The 14,868-nt window shown below is 31.6% G+C and overlaps 6 protein-coding genes and 1 non-coding gene across 7 annotated transcripts; 4 read left to right on the top strand and 3 right to left on the bottom strand.

The window, feature by feature from the left end:
- Positions 1 to 2,596: 2,596 nt before the first annotated feature.
- Positions 2,597 to 3,166, top strand: PHYBLDRAFT_172421 (hypothetical protein; the record flags this gene model as incomplete). The annotated part of the gene is made up of 1 exon (XM_018436796.1): positions 2,597 to 3,166. The coding sequence occupies one exon, from the start codon at positions 2,597 to 2,599 to the stop codon at positions 3,164 to 3,166; it is 570 nt and encodes a 189-aa protein (XP_018287206.1).
- Positions 3,167 to 3,437: 271 nt separating this feature from the next.
- Positions 3,438 to 3,707, top strand: PHYBLDRAFT_116486 (hypothetical protein; the record flags this gene model as incomplete). Its single annotated transcript, XM_018428522.1, has 1 exon — positions 3,438 to 3,707. The coding sequence occupies one exon, from the start codon at positions 3,438 to 3,440 to the stop codon at positions 3,705 to 3,707; it is 270 nt and encodes an 89-aa protein (XP_018287205.1).
- Positions 3,708 to 3,960: 253 nt separating this feature from the next.
- On the bottom strand, positions 3,961 to 5,475 carry PHYBLDRAFT_172420 (hypothetical protein; the record flags this gene model as incomplete). The annotated part of the gene is made up of 4 exons (XM_018436795.1): positions 3,961 to 4,344; positions 4,372 to 4,553; positions 4,632 to 4,979; positions 5,457 to 5,475. The coding sequence occupies 4 exons, from the start codon at positions 5,473 to 5,475 to the stop codon at positions 3,961 to 3,963; spliced, it is 933 nt and encodes a 310-aa protein (XP_018287204.1).
- A 2,013-nt stretch (positions 5,476 to 7,488) lies between these two features.
- PHYBLDRAFT_66869 (hypothetical protein) lies at positions 7,489 to 9,228 on the top strand (the record flags this gene model as incomplete). Its single annotated transcript, XM_018441697.1, has 3 exons — positions 7,489 to 7,812; positions 7,837 to 8,091; positions 8,659 to 9,228. The coding sequence occupies 3 exons, from the start codon at positions 7,489 to 7,491 to the stop codon at positions 9,226 to 9,228; spliced, it is 1,149 nt and encodes a 382-aa protein (XP_018287203.1).
- Positions 9,229 to 9,787: 559 nt separating this feature from the next.
- Positions 9,788 to 10,746, top strand: PHYBLDRAFT_66870 (hypothetical protein; the record flags this gene model as incomplete). The annotated part of the gene is made up of 4 exons (XM_018441698.1): positions 9,788 to 9,925; positions 10,240 to 10,299; positions 10,330 to 10,555; positions 10,637 to 10,746. 4 exons carry the CDS (start codon positions 9,788 to 9,790, stop codon positions 10,744 to 10,746), a joined length of 534 nt encoding a protein of 177 aa, XP_018287202.1.
- An 840-nt stretch (positions 10,747 to 11,586) lies between these two features.
- PHYBLDRAFT_172417 (hypothetical protein) lies at positions 11,587 to 13,933 on the bottom strand (the record flags this gene model as incomplete). The annotated part of the gene is made up of 7 exons (XM_018436794.1): positions 11,587 to 11,738; positions 11,932 to 12,105; positions 12,205 to 12,314; positions 12,409 to 12,458; positions 13,448 to 13,558; positions 13,800 to 13,898; positions 13,919 to 13,933. 7 exons carry the CDS (start codon positions 13,931 to 13,933, stop codon positions 11,587 to 11,589), a joined length of 711 nt encoding a protein of 236 aa, XP_018287201.1.
- On the bottom strand, positions 12,013 to 12,084 carry PHYBLDRAFT_t200. The gene has a single exon. It is a non-coding gene; the product is annotated as a tRNA-Glu (tRNA).
- Positions 13,934 to 14,868: the final 935 nt, after the last annotated feature.

Here is a 14,868-nt window from a genome sequence, read left to right as displayed (position 1 = left end):
GAGATTTTAGTAGGTTTCAACTAAAAAAAAATAGCAGTTATGTGCCTACTTTCGGCCCAACTGCCATTCATCTTGCTGTAGTGAAACCTTTTTATGTCAGAGTTGATATTGGTAACCAAAATTGGAAGTTACAGGCAATCAGTAATAATTGACTTTTTAGGATAAAAGATTTTGATTTTGCCAATTGGTCTTTCATATATGTTTTAGATGTTTAATATAGTGAATATACTTGTAGGAAATATTACTAGTCAATAAGTATCTAAGACATATTATTATAGCTATTCTTTTAGCTAAAAATAAAATATCATTTTATACAAATAGTCAAAAAATATAATTAATAAAAAACATCTTTATTTTCTATTTAAAAACTAGTTATAAACTTGACAATCTCCAGTGGTATTGATTCTGTGACTTACACTGTGGAAAAAAATTCGGGTATTTTTTGATACTCATAACTTTCTGCCCAAAACTTGTAACTTAGAAAAGTCTGACACAGACTTACTAAGTTTAGTATGTGTTAAATCTATTTTAGTGCTCAGAAGCTGATATTCAAATATAACTGTTCTACTTTTAAGCCAGAAGGTTATTTTAGATAAATATAGTATATGAAACTGCTTATCAGACTACAAAACTGGGAAAGAGACAAACATGATCTACAGATTACTTATATTTTTAATCTGAAATTAAAGAAGTTTTTGCCACCAAAAAGTAATGACGGTGTCTACTTTTTAATACATTGTTGTTTTTTTATTTTGTAAGTCTTTTTTAATTTCATTTTTTTACAAGATCTAAATTATCAAACGTCTTTAAAAAAACATACTTAATAACTATCAAGGCTTGTATTAATAAAATACGAATCAGCAAAGTTGACAAAAGTAAGTAACTTGAGAAGAATGGACAGAAAAATATATGCGTCAAGTACAATTTAGTTGTCAAGATTGCCCACATGCTCATTAGAGATCTTGATAGATTTTGAGAATTGCAGATAATCTGTCTTCTGTTTTTTCAAAAGTAGAAATCAGACATAACAATATTAATACAAAGCAGGTTAATACTCTTTGATTAAAAGAATCAATTAATATATATATATGTATTCATCAATATCATAGTACTTGTGGTGATCCAGACACTTGGATGTTGGATTTATCACATATAAGAACATACTCATATTGGGATAGCGTAGTAGCTATCATCTTGTCAGTATAAAATATATATAAATGATTAAGTAATTAGCCCAATAATTATTACAGTTAGTACTGTAGATAATATCTTAAAGATTGTTAAGATAATTATATCATACTGCCAGGTAAACTGTGTCAGATTGATATGGAGTTAATTTAGTAAAAAGTCCTAAAGCTTTAGGGTAAAAGAGAAAAGAATAGCTAAGAGCTAAAGAAGTATGATTTATGACTTGATGTCACAATTGTAACACTGACACTAGTTAAGCAGTAAATACACTCTAATAATCAAATATATTAAAGAAAGAAAGTCTTAAGAAACTAAGACATAATGACAAGAGCAGATTGTGTTTTCTTATAAAAAGAAACACTTTTTATTTATGAATAAAGGACAACTTATATACAGTTTCAAAGTATTTCTATACGTCTCTATTATCAAATTTATTATTTTTTCTATTGTTTGGTATCTGAAATACCACACTAATAATTGATATCATGTCAAATATAATAAGTTTTACAAAGAACTAATTTACATTTCTGATTGACATTATATTACATGTTAGCCAAGGGCCTCCTTCTATATTTTATGCTATAGAACTTAAAAAATGTGAAGTAAATATGTCTTTAAGAATTCAGAGGCTAAGATTTAGCTTTAAAAGCTTAGATAGTCAATAAATCTTCAGCAGATAGCTTTAAAAGGAAGAAAAACATCGGAGTTACAATATTTTCACAAATTTGGAAATTTACTTAATCTACACCTAAACATCTACTGGTTTTTTTAAAGACCAGCTGCTGTTTTTTGAAATAAAGTTGACCGCGCTAAATTTTCTTATACAGAACAAGGAAACACAGAACTTTTTCAAAAAGTGATTTATCAAAAGCAGAAAATATGGGAGGTTGGATGATGAGGGTGAAATTATGGAAAAGAAATTGTTTTAAAAAATATTTTATTGATTTCAAAAAATAATAATCTTAAAATTATGCATCCTATAAAATAGTAGCTATTCTACAATAATTGAATCTCTGCAATAGTAGCTATTATATAACAATAGCATACATAGAATAGAACAATACTTTGAATATTCTAAAAGCCAGATGTTGTAAATGAGTATTGACTACTGCTGTAATTGAGAATAAGTCTAAATAAAATAATAGGGTGTTTTAGCAGTTTTAGATGTTTAGATTTTACTTTTACAGTGATTTAATTTATTAAATGATTGGATATCAGTAATCTAAATTTGAGATATTTTCAATCTATAAACAACTAGGCACTATCATTAGTTGTTTATAGATTGAGGTTTAGAGATTGCAGAATTTAATTTTTTAACAAACAAATTTAAGCATAATTGATTATGTTCTCTATGTTTTCTCTGTTTCTTCCCTACGTTTTCTTTTAACAACTTGACCTCTTATTCAGAATGCCTACATTAAATGATAGACAGATTATTCTCAGAGATCTGAAAGAGAAGATTCTCAAAAAGCTTATCGAAAGACAGCTTTCTCTGAATACATCCATATTAAATATCGTTAAGGACATCTCTGAACTTTTAATGTATCAGATTGTGCTTGAAAACAGATACCTTTCCCCAAGACTCCGTATTCAACGAGCTCCAAGCAGAATAGACTGGCTTTTATATCAATTATATGATGACCGATTCAGACAGGAATTCCGCATGAATAAATACTCTTTCCATGCAATACTTAGAATGATAAAGAGCCATTGGGTTTTCAAAAGTGATCCCCGCAAGAAGCAGCCAGAACCAATGATTCAGATGATGGTGGTCTTAGAGCGGCTAGGTACACATGGAAATGGTGCTTCTGTGGGTTGCACTGCACAATCAATGTGTATCAGTGATAACTTTTACTGTTTCTCAACTATTATATGCAGTGTACATACCTTGATACTTATATATATCTCATTGCATAGAAGGATCAGTTTGCTGCTATACAGAAAGATTTCTCACTGTCATAATGTCATTAGAGACTAGCACTGTGGTTTGGCCTGATCAGTTAGACCGTAGCAATATCAGTAGAAGAATTGAAGAGACAACATGCTTTCTTTCTTGCCTGGGCTTTGTAGACGGAATCTTGATTGGCCTAGAATATAAGCCAACCTGGAAAGGAGAAGACTTTTACAGTTGAAAGTCTCATTACTGTATTTCAGCAACCATTATATGTGATGACGAAAAGGTTATAAGATATTGTCATACTGGATGGCCAGGGTGCTCCCATGATGCTCATGTATTTGCAAATACACATATGGCAAGAAATCCTGGCCAATATTTTTCTGGGGATCAATACCTGTTGGGGGATTTAGCATATGCACCGAGTCATATCATTATATCTACCTATAAGAAGCCGCAAAATGGATTGATATCAGCAGAAAACAAGCAATTTAACTACAAGCATGTCAATGCACAGGTCAAGATTGAACATTGCATTGGTATTCTAAAAGGGAGGTTCCAATCCTTGAAAAGCTTATGGATCTTGGTGAAAAACAAATACGATGTGGCTAAGATTGGGATATAGATTAGATATTGCTGTATCCTACACAACCTTTTATTGAAACGTGGTGATACCAACCTCCGGGGACTTTCTTATGATGATACTGATGAGAATGATAGTGAGGATAAGAATGATAATGAGCATAGAGAAAACTTATATAAAGTAGAATTGGGTAAAGATAAGAGGGAAAGAATAAAGCACATTATCTTGGAACAATAAACCTCAAACGCATTTTTACTCTTACATAACTTGATTGTCTAGTATATAATATGTTTTATTAAAGTTTTATATCCAACTTTTTCAATATATACTCTTTGGAAAGTTCTAAACTCTCCAACTTAGCAATGTATTGAAGCTTGCTTTGAATACAATCATTTTCTAACTGCTTTGCTTCATTCTCTACCCACTTTGCTTTAATGTTCAGCTGCCTCTCCTCCATTATCATTCTGTCTTCATGCACAATCTCCTGGTGGCAAAGCTGTCTTTCATTAACCTCGGCTTCAGCTTCAAACTTCTTCTGCATCAGCTCAACGTGAATACAATTCAGCTTGACAGACTCTTCTACAATCTCTGAGATGCTTGCATCAATCGTTTGTCTGGCCCACTTGGAAGGTTTTTGGGAACCGGAAGACATGGCAGACAGATGGTAGACTGGAAGTGTCTTGTCCAATTATTCATTATCTTGAACTTCTGCGTCAAATTCTACTTCATCTTCAGCATCAACTTCTTCATGACTACAAGCCTCTTTGTACACCCCAGAGACATCAATTGGGTCACCACTTGTCATTGGAAATGGCAGGTTAACTGATGGTTTATGAAGCATTACACACTTAAGGTCATAGTAGTAAGTGCATTTTTGCTTTACTTTCTCTAACAGCCATAATGAAAATTTATTATTTATTAGAAGCCCCTCTTTTATTGATATATAAATTGAGCATACAAGTATACCTTCAAGTGTCTTTGCAGCTTCCTCTAGAGTTTTGCCACTTTCATCAATATCATTCAGAATGCCTTGCCCAGTTCCATTTAGAAAGTTGGTGGCATCCTTAAACTTATCATGCAAGTACTGAATCTTGCTGCGAATGTCACCATTACTCCGGTTGGTAATACCATTTTCGACCATGATTTCTCTGATTTCCGAGCAAAGAACCTCTTTTGTTTTACCACTAGAATCACCATCTTTCCAGCAAGAGTAGTTGCTTACATCAGTAAGCCAATTAATGAGAATCTGGATGGATGATGGCTTATCACCATTATTGTTATCCCAGCGTTTGAATGTTCTTCTTCTGGTGATGGCTACATAATCTTATATGAGTACATGATATATTTGTAAAGACGTATACTTTATATATATATAGACATATAGTTCTTGGTGCTTATATTTTAAATTAGAAATGTAAGGGTAAGAAAGGTGTATTTTACAGTTATGTTTATTAATTTATTTAAATTAGGATTTTATATAGAATACATCTATTTAATAATATAGCATCTGAAAGTAATGTTAAAGCTCAATTTCTATATCTGTAGATGCCTTCATCTATAGATATCTTCATCTATAGATATCTTTATCTAAAATATCCTAATATAGTAAGTTCTATATTATAAGTAATTGTTAAGGGCACTCAATTGATTTTTTAGATATTAGCTGTCATTGGTCATTGTATTAAATCACTGCAAAAGTAAAATCTAAACATCTAAAACTGCTGAAACACCCTAATATAAGGCCTCAGCTATTCCAGTCAAAGGTGTCTATCAATTACTTTATTATTTAACATACAGGTTTAGCATGCATGATAGTGATTATATTTCATATGATGATATTACCATAATATGGGATACATCAGTGGATTATTATAAATATAATTATAACTTGTAAACACATTTACTTTCGATGTTAATACTTCATTGGGACTACACACATTTATATAATTAATCATACATTAATTATCCCAAGATCATGTTGCTCTGATTAAGGCTCAGATAGGATCGATTACCTGACCCCAGTCATATAATTTTCCCAATCCAAAATAATATAAATAGCAGTAGTAGTTCAGTGTAGGAACCTCGTCAAATTTTGATACCAAATCTTTCTCAATAAACAAACCCTACACAAGTTCTCATGAATCTTTGTTCCTCATCTCAAATCTTTAATTCTGCTTCTTAAAACTTCTTCAACTTCAACCAACACAACACTAGATATAGGAAAACTAACTATGAAAGAAAAAAAATAAATTATTAAAATGTTATTTGCTAATAAAAAGCATTGAAATTATCTTGATATTGGATAGATACAAACATATTATGATCAGTTTACCTAAATATTGGCATGATCATTAGTGTTGTAAATGAGTATTGACTACTGCTGTAATTGAGAATAAGTCTGAAGGAAATAATATAAGGCCTCAGCTATTCCAGTCAAAGGTGTCTACTGATTACTTTATTATTTAACACACAGGTTTAGCATGCATGATAGTGATTATATTTCATATGATGATATCACCATAATATGGGATACATCAGTGGATTATTATAAGCATAATTATAACTCATAAACACATTTACTTTCGATGTTAATACTTCATTGGGACTACACACATTTATATAATTAATCATACATTAATTATCCCAAGATCACGTTGCTCTGATTAAGGCTCAGATAGGATCGATTACCTGACCCCAGTCATATAATTTTCCCAATCCAAAACAATATAAATAGCAGTAGTAGTTCAGTGTAGGAACCTCGTCAAACTTTGATACAAAATCTTTCTCAATAAACAAAACCTACACAAGTTCTCACGAATCTTCGTTCCTAATTTCAAATCTTCAATTCTTCCTCTTAAAAACTTCTTCAACTTCAACCACCACAACAATTAGAGTGAAGATCATAGTTGGTTCAGTTATATTTTGAGTACATACCTTATAAGTCTTAACAAATATTTTAAAAAATCTTCAAGTAATTTTTTATTACATTTCTATATTGCAATCTAATTATTAATCTATTAAAAATCTTGAATTAATATTAATTAAAAAGCTACATATTATGTAGTGTACTTACTTGAGTGCTTTAAATGTAGTAAAGAATAACTTTTGATTAGATTACACTTTGGACTTACTTTACAGTAATGAAAACATAAAAGAAAAGAAAAGAATGCAAGTAAACAAAGAAAATTATCTGGTATCTTCTCAAGTAGGACTGTTTTTAGCAGTCTTCTTTTAGCATAATTAAGGATATTGTGGGCATGGAATTAATTAGCATTTTCTACCTCTTGCACTTCAATATTTTGAACATGCAGAACACTTTTTCCACAAAGAGAAATAAATTTCTCAGCATCAATTCTACTGCAAACAGAGAACTTGTATGCACTGTTTGCTCAAAGCCAAAGATATACGAGACGTTAAATGCCTTTAGAAGACATTTTAATAAATGTCAATCAAAGGAAACTGAGTAATATGAAAGAATTCTTTTGAGAAGAAAGTTAGTAATCTTTTATATTATAGAAATTCTAAAAAAATACAGCCAGTTTTGAACTTACTCCAATATTAGCAGTGTAAACTTGAGAGAACCGTCTTCATCTGCAGTCATCACCCCAGAAACTGACAACATGTCTATGCAAATGGAGTTCATCTTAGAGTCACCTCAGAATTTCTATAGCATGTGTACTTCTGATGATAGTGAGGATGATATATCAAAGTGAGCTTTCTTAGTTAATACTGTAAAATACAAATGCTTACCACTTATTTAATTACTTATAGTGACCAATCTTGTGATGACTTACTTGACTAGTACTTTTGTGATGATGAAGTCATGTCAAGCAATGGGGAAAGTGCAGACTTTAATGTTGAAAGTGATGTTCTGAATCTTGATGCTGAAATGGAAGCAGTTTTTATAGGTGCTAACCCTATAGCTGCAACCATGAATGTCTATTTGGATGGAGATAGCAGCACACAAACATTCTACCATCAAGAGAACAATACTGAGTGTTTTTCTGAATATATCAGTCCTTTCAAATCCAAGGCAGCATTTATCTTACATGTCTTGTTCCATAGCAATAAAGATCTTTCTTCTGAAAGATCGATCAAGAAAATCATGTTTGCAATAGAGAAATTGGATTTTACAAAGCCTGACGCAGTGATAAACTATCACTTGTGAAAGAAGAATGAGATCCCAGTATTTCCGACAACAACATGCACTGCCGTAAATCGAAAAGGCCAATGCCATGAATTTTCAATCAACAAACCATCTGAGTATATCAGGCATATTCTGGCATGTCCAGGAAAAACGGCGCAGATGTCATCACTTTCTGATTTCACTGAAAATCAATGGTTGAACCTCAACCAAGGCACCAAGTACAAGGAAAATCCCATGTTTCAAAACCCAATGATTATATCTGAAGGTTCGGATTATTGGGTAGGTAGTGTTGTTGAAGTACAAGGGTAGTCAAATCGGTTCTTCTTAGAGAAGTTTTATACAAAAAACAGATCTACATATGCCAATGTCTTCCAAGTGTATGGTGATCATGGTACTATGCTAAGTCATTGAGATGATGCTTACTTCTGGTTGTGTCATAGATCCACAAATTTTGCTGTCTCCCTCCTTAAGTATACTATTGAAGTTGATAAGATCCTGTCTATTGTTCAGAAAGACAGCAATCTTTTTCTCAGATGTGGTTCATCTGTTTCTTTCTGCTCTTCTGAGATTGTTTATGACACTCTTGTTGGTATTCAGTCTCAATTGTGACTCAACACGTCCTTTGTTGAAAGATTTAAGATAAGACTTCCCAGAGACAGGTTAATGAAAGTAGTTATTTGCTCACTGAATTTGTATTCTGATGACACTTCCAGAAACTTTTCAAAGCAATACAACAAATACAATAGCTATCTCATCTATTTTGCTGTGATATCTCTTGAGGTGAGAAATAATTGAGAGAATGTGATATTCATTTTCACCTCAAATCATGTGTTGAATGCTATTGAGATGCTGCCCCTGATTGTTGATGATTTTGTGGAATTGGAGAAAGGAATTGTGATGTACTCCAAAGATCATGATGAAGATGTTCTGGTTGTAGCTCCTCTGCTGGTGTTCATGGGTGATAATCCTTGGCAATCGCAACTTGCTATGCACAGTAAAACATTGAGAAAGCATTTCTGTAGGAAATGTCATTTAGAAGCACCCCAAAGCACTCAAAAAGACAACACAGCAGAGATATCTTATCTTCCAGGCAATCATAATGGAGCTGAAAAAATAACAAAGGAATTCTTATATGCTTTTGTCACTGTCAATACAGATTCAGAATTGTATAAGCATAGGTGTGGTCTAAACTATAGCAAGAACGGCAGCAAAGAGTTTCTCAGACTTGAGGCATTTGATGCAATAAAAAACATGCCCATTGAAATTCTTCACACCATCCCACTTGGCTTATCACAGTATCTAGTCACTTATCTTTTTAAGTTCTCAAGAATGTCAACAGCAGAAATTGCAAGGCTTGAGCCAGCTCTGAGTTCTTACAGAGTCTGCAAGAGCTATAACAGAAGATTCAGAAACTAGCTTTGTCATAATGGTTTGTTTGTTGGGCACGGCTACAAACAGCTGATGCAAGTGCTCCCAAATGTTACAACAGTACTTTTTCCTGAAAATAGCAAATTCGAACTTCTCACAAGACTCTCTATGTAGTTGCTAAATTGTCATCTTTGTTGTATATGCGTAAAATAAGCAAAGGCTTTGATTATTGCATTGTTCTGATAAAACATGTTGTAAATGAAGTGGCTGATCTGCTCCTTGCATTGGACATACATATTAAAAAGAGTAAGCACACCAAGCAGGATCTCATCTTCAAGCCCAAAGTTCTCCTCCTCTATCACATAGCTGAAGACATTGTTTGTTTTGGATCAGTTCTCCAATACGAGACAGAGAATGGCAAACAATTTAATAAGTTCATTCACGAGCATCTTTTCCAAACAAACAGACAATCAACTTCTTGAGATGTTGCTTTCAGATTTAAAAAGCAATTCATTTGCTGTTATTTGTATAATGGCTGATATTACTGTTGTGGTGGTTGAAGTTGAAGAAGTTTTTAAGAGGAAGAATTGAAGATTTGAGATTAGAAATGAACATTTGTGAGAACTTGTGTAGGTTTTGTTTATTGAGAAAAGATTTTGTATCAAAGTTTGACGAGGTTCCTACACTAAACTACTACTGCTATTTATATTATTTTGGATTGGGAAAATTATATGACTGGGGTCAGGTAATCGATCCTATCTGAGCCTTAATCAGAGCAACATGATCTTGGGATAATTAATGTATGATTAATTATATAAATGTGTGTAGTCCCAATGAAGTATTAACATCGAAAGTAAATGTGTTTACAAGTTATAATTATATTTATAATAATCCACTGATGTATCCCATATTATGGTAATATCATCATATGAAATATAATCACTATCATGCATGCTAAACCTGTGTGTTAAATAATAAAGTAATTGGTAGACACCTTTGACTGGAATAGCTGAGGTCTTATATTATTTTCTTCAGACTTATTCTTAATTACAACAGTAGTCAATACTCATGTACAACAATTACAATGCAATGCGGAACATGAATAGAATAAGTCAGCAAGTGAGATGAACTGCTGTAAAATATGTATAGAAACTATCTGTATCTTCTGAATTCAGAAGGCACTTCTTTGGGTCACAGCCTAATAGTGACAATTTCGGCTTGCTGACTCCCACTTTGTGCAATACACTTGCAGATGTTTTTCAAGCAAATAGTCAAGTCTTCCTTGGTCAGGTCAAAACAATTTCTATGCGAGACACTATGAATAATTTTGTTAAAAAATACTATATGCAAAACTATCAAATGATATCTAGCAATAGTATTGAATGAATATACACTCCTCCTGTAATAACTGCTAATGTGCATAACATTTTTGTTGTTCTTTTTGGCCATCTCCTAGAGATTTGTGAAGTAGAACTTAAAGTTGTCCAAACTATAGACATTCACTTGCAGCATGGCAACAATAGCAGAGAAAAACTGCTCAACGTTGAGAAGTTTGGTGTGTTTTGATAGATGCTAATGAACATTGCCAAAATTGTATACTAAACAAAATGACTTAACAAAAAAAAATGAACTATTTCCCAATGGGGTTTGACCAATAAAATTTTTCTTTCATACCTTTTCATTTCTCCCCTCATTTTAAAATCCTGTATTATCTGAAATTAAAATAATATTCTGAAAAATACAGCCATTCTTTTTTTTGTTACAATTCTAGTCATTTTGTGCAGCTACTTCTGAATTTAAATATGTTAAACTAAAGATTTACTCTCTAAGCCAATAAAATCATTTGGCACCCTTGAAATTACTATAAATAAAAAAAATCAGTGAGTGTGTATATCAATAGTTTAATGGCTTAGAGCATCTTCAGCAGTTGGCTAACTTTTATTTTATCTGGGATCAAAAATTGTCACTTTTATATAAAAAAAGCCACTCTACTCAGCAATTTAATTCTTTTAACTTTTAAATAACTTTTGACAGTGTTTTCAGCTAAAAATTTTAAATCTCTGTCAAATATAGCAGCTATATAAAATTTAGAACTATAAATTATTCATAAAATAAAATAAAAGGAATTGCTGAGAAAATAACTTTTATCTAAAAGTCTAAATGCGGTATAAAAGCTACTGCTGAAGATACTCTTGTCCTTTTCAATCTAGATTGTTCTTCCACTGCTATAGCACAGCCAAAATTGATAAAATCTACTGGGAATTGTAAACAAAAATAAAAGAATAAAAACAGGATAGAAAGATAGATAACTTTTATTGAATGAAATAATGTCCTCTTTTATATCTTTTCTAAACCTACCCAGTTATTATAAATGTCTGTTTTGGTTTCTATTCTACTTTTGTTAAGCTATGTGCTTTCTAATTCTTTTGTGAGCAAAAGGAAATCACTTTGGTCGTTGTTCTCAAAAGAGAATTCTGTATAATTGTCATCCAGATTGGCTGACAAGAATTTGGGTATGACACTCTTGTCATTCCCAATCTGGGTTAATCTTCCTTTTACTATAACAAAGTCAAAAGGTCAAACCCACTGGGGATCAAGGAGTATATGTAAAATCAAAGAGAGGATAAAATATACTTTTTATTGATATGAATTGAATTGTCTTATATAGTTTTCTAAACTAATACTGCGCATTATCCGCAGTAGTTATTATTTATATTTAATTAAAGAAATAGTCATTATACTGTGGTTAACTATCTTCAGATTTTACAGATTCATCAAAATAATGTCTGACACTCTTAGATAGCAAACTGGCTAACATTTTGACAAAATGTTTTCCCCAACGGGGAATTGAACCCCGGCCACGACGGTGAGAGCGTCGGATCCTAGCCACTAGACCATTGAGGAAGATATAGTTTGTCACGTGTGCTGTAAACACATTTGGCTTTGGCTAATTTCTGGTGAGGGATACTGGATGGTGGATTCCTTCGGTGGTTTGGTCTGGCGGTGAGCCATGACAGGTGGTACCGGACTCGTGGGCGTTGACGTCGACGGTGAATCGACCGAGTGACGTGTCTCGAGGGACAAGAGTGGTCTCCCAGGTTTCTTGGGAAATCTTGCTCCCGATACCCCTATACCTAAACCCCCCAATATAATCTCATTCCTTAAAATTAAAATGCCCATCTACATCGTCACCTCAGAAACACCTGTCACCCACTAAAAACATTATACCTCTTTCCCCTAATTTTATATACTTCTTTATCGCCGACATTTATTTTACACTATTTTTTATTACATTTTATTAGATTCTATTATTATACTATTATTATATTTTTTTTACTTTACTTTACTATATCGTTATTATATTATTACTTTACTTCTATTCTACCTCACTATATTTTTACTTTATCTTTATTCAATTATTATATTTTTACTATACTTTTAATTTACTCTCTCTATAATTCTCTATTCTACTTCTACTATTAACACCAGTTACATGTAGTAAAAATTTTCACTTGACTTTCTTTTCTTTTCCTCAAAAATTATTTTAAACAAACATTTTTGTTTATAAAAGGAACAATCTTTTCAATCAATAAAATCATCATTCTATCCTTGATCTTATTTATTTTTGTCCGTTATTATCATTATTCTTCATTTATATACAGTGTTCTTGTTCTTTAGAGTGTTGTCTGTCGATTTTGATATATTTCATTTCTCTGTTTTCTATTTTCTGTCTTTCTTAGACTTTGTCATTGTCACAATTTCCATTTTAATCTTCTCCCTATTTTTTCTACCTGTCTGTCACCAATTCTTACCTGTCAAATTACCTATTCTTTTCCATTCTTATTGTATTCTTCTTCTTGTATTTCATAATTCACATTACATTTATTTGCCAAGTGATACTGTTACAATCCACAACAAACAAACACATCACGCGTCAGTTTTATTACATGCGTTGTAAACAAGTCTAGCATTTGGCTATGTTGTGGTGTCCAGTACTGGAAGGTCAGTCTGCTCAGTAGGTTTGTCCAGCGGTTTGTTGTGATATGTTGTCCTGGTTATGAGAGGCTGACATCAACGGTTTGTTGATGTGGTGCTGTGCCCTCGGTGGTAAGAAGAGAATTTTTCCATGTGTTGTATCCAACATAATCGTAGATTTAAATTAAAAGTACAGACACTCAATAAATACGTACATTGAGTTACCGACAACTAGTAATGATACTAAAAGATATATCTTCCCTTATACAAGGAAATTACGTAAAGAACATACTAAGACAAATACTAAGACTCTAGTCAATAACACTAAAAACATAAGAACTAAATCATAGAAGATAATGGTAGAGAAACAGACATTACATGATATCATCATATCATCACCAAGCTAAATACAATGTCTATATAAACGCACAATACTAATAGCAATAGAACAGCATCTCTTTTCTGATTCTTTCACTTCTTCTAATAAAACAAAGTCTCACCGTACTCTTGTCTGCACTTGTTTTATTTTATATCTTATTTTTACCTCATACATAACACCGTGCACAGGAAAAAACTCATTTCTATTCCTTGTTCTTTCTACACACAATACTTTTTTCTTTTCCCTTGTTAATATATTTGTCTACATTGTACTCATTTGAAATTATGGTACCCCATGCTAGTAACATTCCTCTTCTACAATGCACATAATTCATCTTGCTGACATCTCTGCACAATATCAGTATCTTTATTATTATATTTTTACCATATTTTTATTCATATATTTTATCCTTGCCGTATTGATTATTCATCATTTTATTTTTACTATTACTGCAAGAGACTTTGGATTTTAGACTCTTAAATTTAACTAAAATATATCCAAAAAATAGGATTAAAATATAATATATATATAATATTAGATTCCAATATATTACTGCTGATATACTAAATGATAAGCATTTAGATTCTAATATATGACCAATATTAATGAACAGAATAACAACTGTATGCTTTTAAAATACTGTAATTCTTTAGTATTTTGGCTATAAATTTATCTATTATGAAGAATTGTGTTTAAATCCTGCTAAATATAGATTATTATTTAATACTACCACCTCTAAAAAGTGTTCTTATGCTTGAAATATTTATTTAACTTCAGCTAATTCTACCAAAATATGTCTAAAATTTGTTCAAAAGATGTCCAGAATATGTCTAATATATGTCTAATATATGTCAATACGTTTTATTTTATTGATATGAAACATTAAAAGCTTTAGAAAGCTTGTTGACATCATCAAAAGATGATGCTTTAGAAATAGAATATCATAGAAGAATTGATTCTTATTGATTTTTGAATAATTGGAAAAACAATTTAACTATTTAATGTTTACTACTAATACTTCTTTAAATATACATATTTGGATAGTAGTATTTGTATACCTGTTACACCTCCATTCATTGGATAGCTTGAGAGATCTTGATAACGCAGTTTATACTACACTTTCCCACCTTATCAGTTTCATGTATTCATTGTAACTATCTTTGATTTTATACTTTTTTGACTGAAGATGATATTATTGACATTTCCTTTAGACTTCCTTAGACTTTTTTTTGCGGCTGCTATATTTTAAGCATTTAAAATAAAAAATGAATTTATTAATATTTTCTATTGATTTATAGATATATGCATGGATACTTACATGTTAAGACATTTTG

Source organism: Phycomyces blakesleeanus, assembly GCF_001638985.1.
Source record: "Phycomyces blakesleeanus NRRL 1555(-) unplaced genomic scaffold PHYBLscaffold_22, whole genome shotgun sequence".
In the NCBI taxonomy this organism is placed as follows: domain Eukaryota; kingdom Fungi; phylum Mucoromycota; class Mucoromycetes; order Mucorales; family Phycomycetaceae; genus Phycomyces; species Phycomyces blakesleeanus.
The sequence above is the reverse complement of the archived record's forward strand: the minus strand, read 5'-3'. Positions and strand labels throughout refer to the sequence as shown.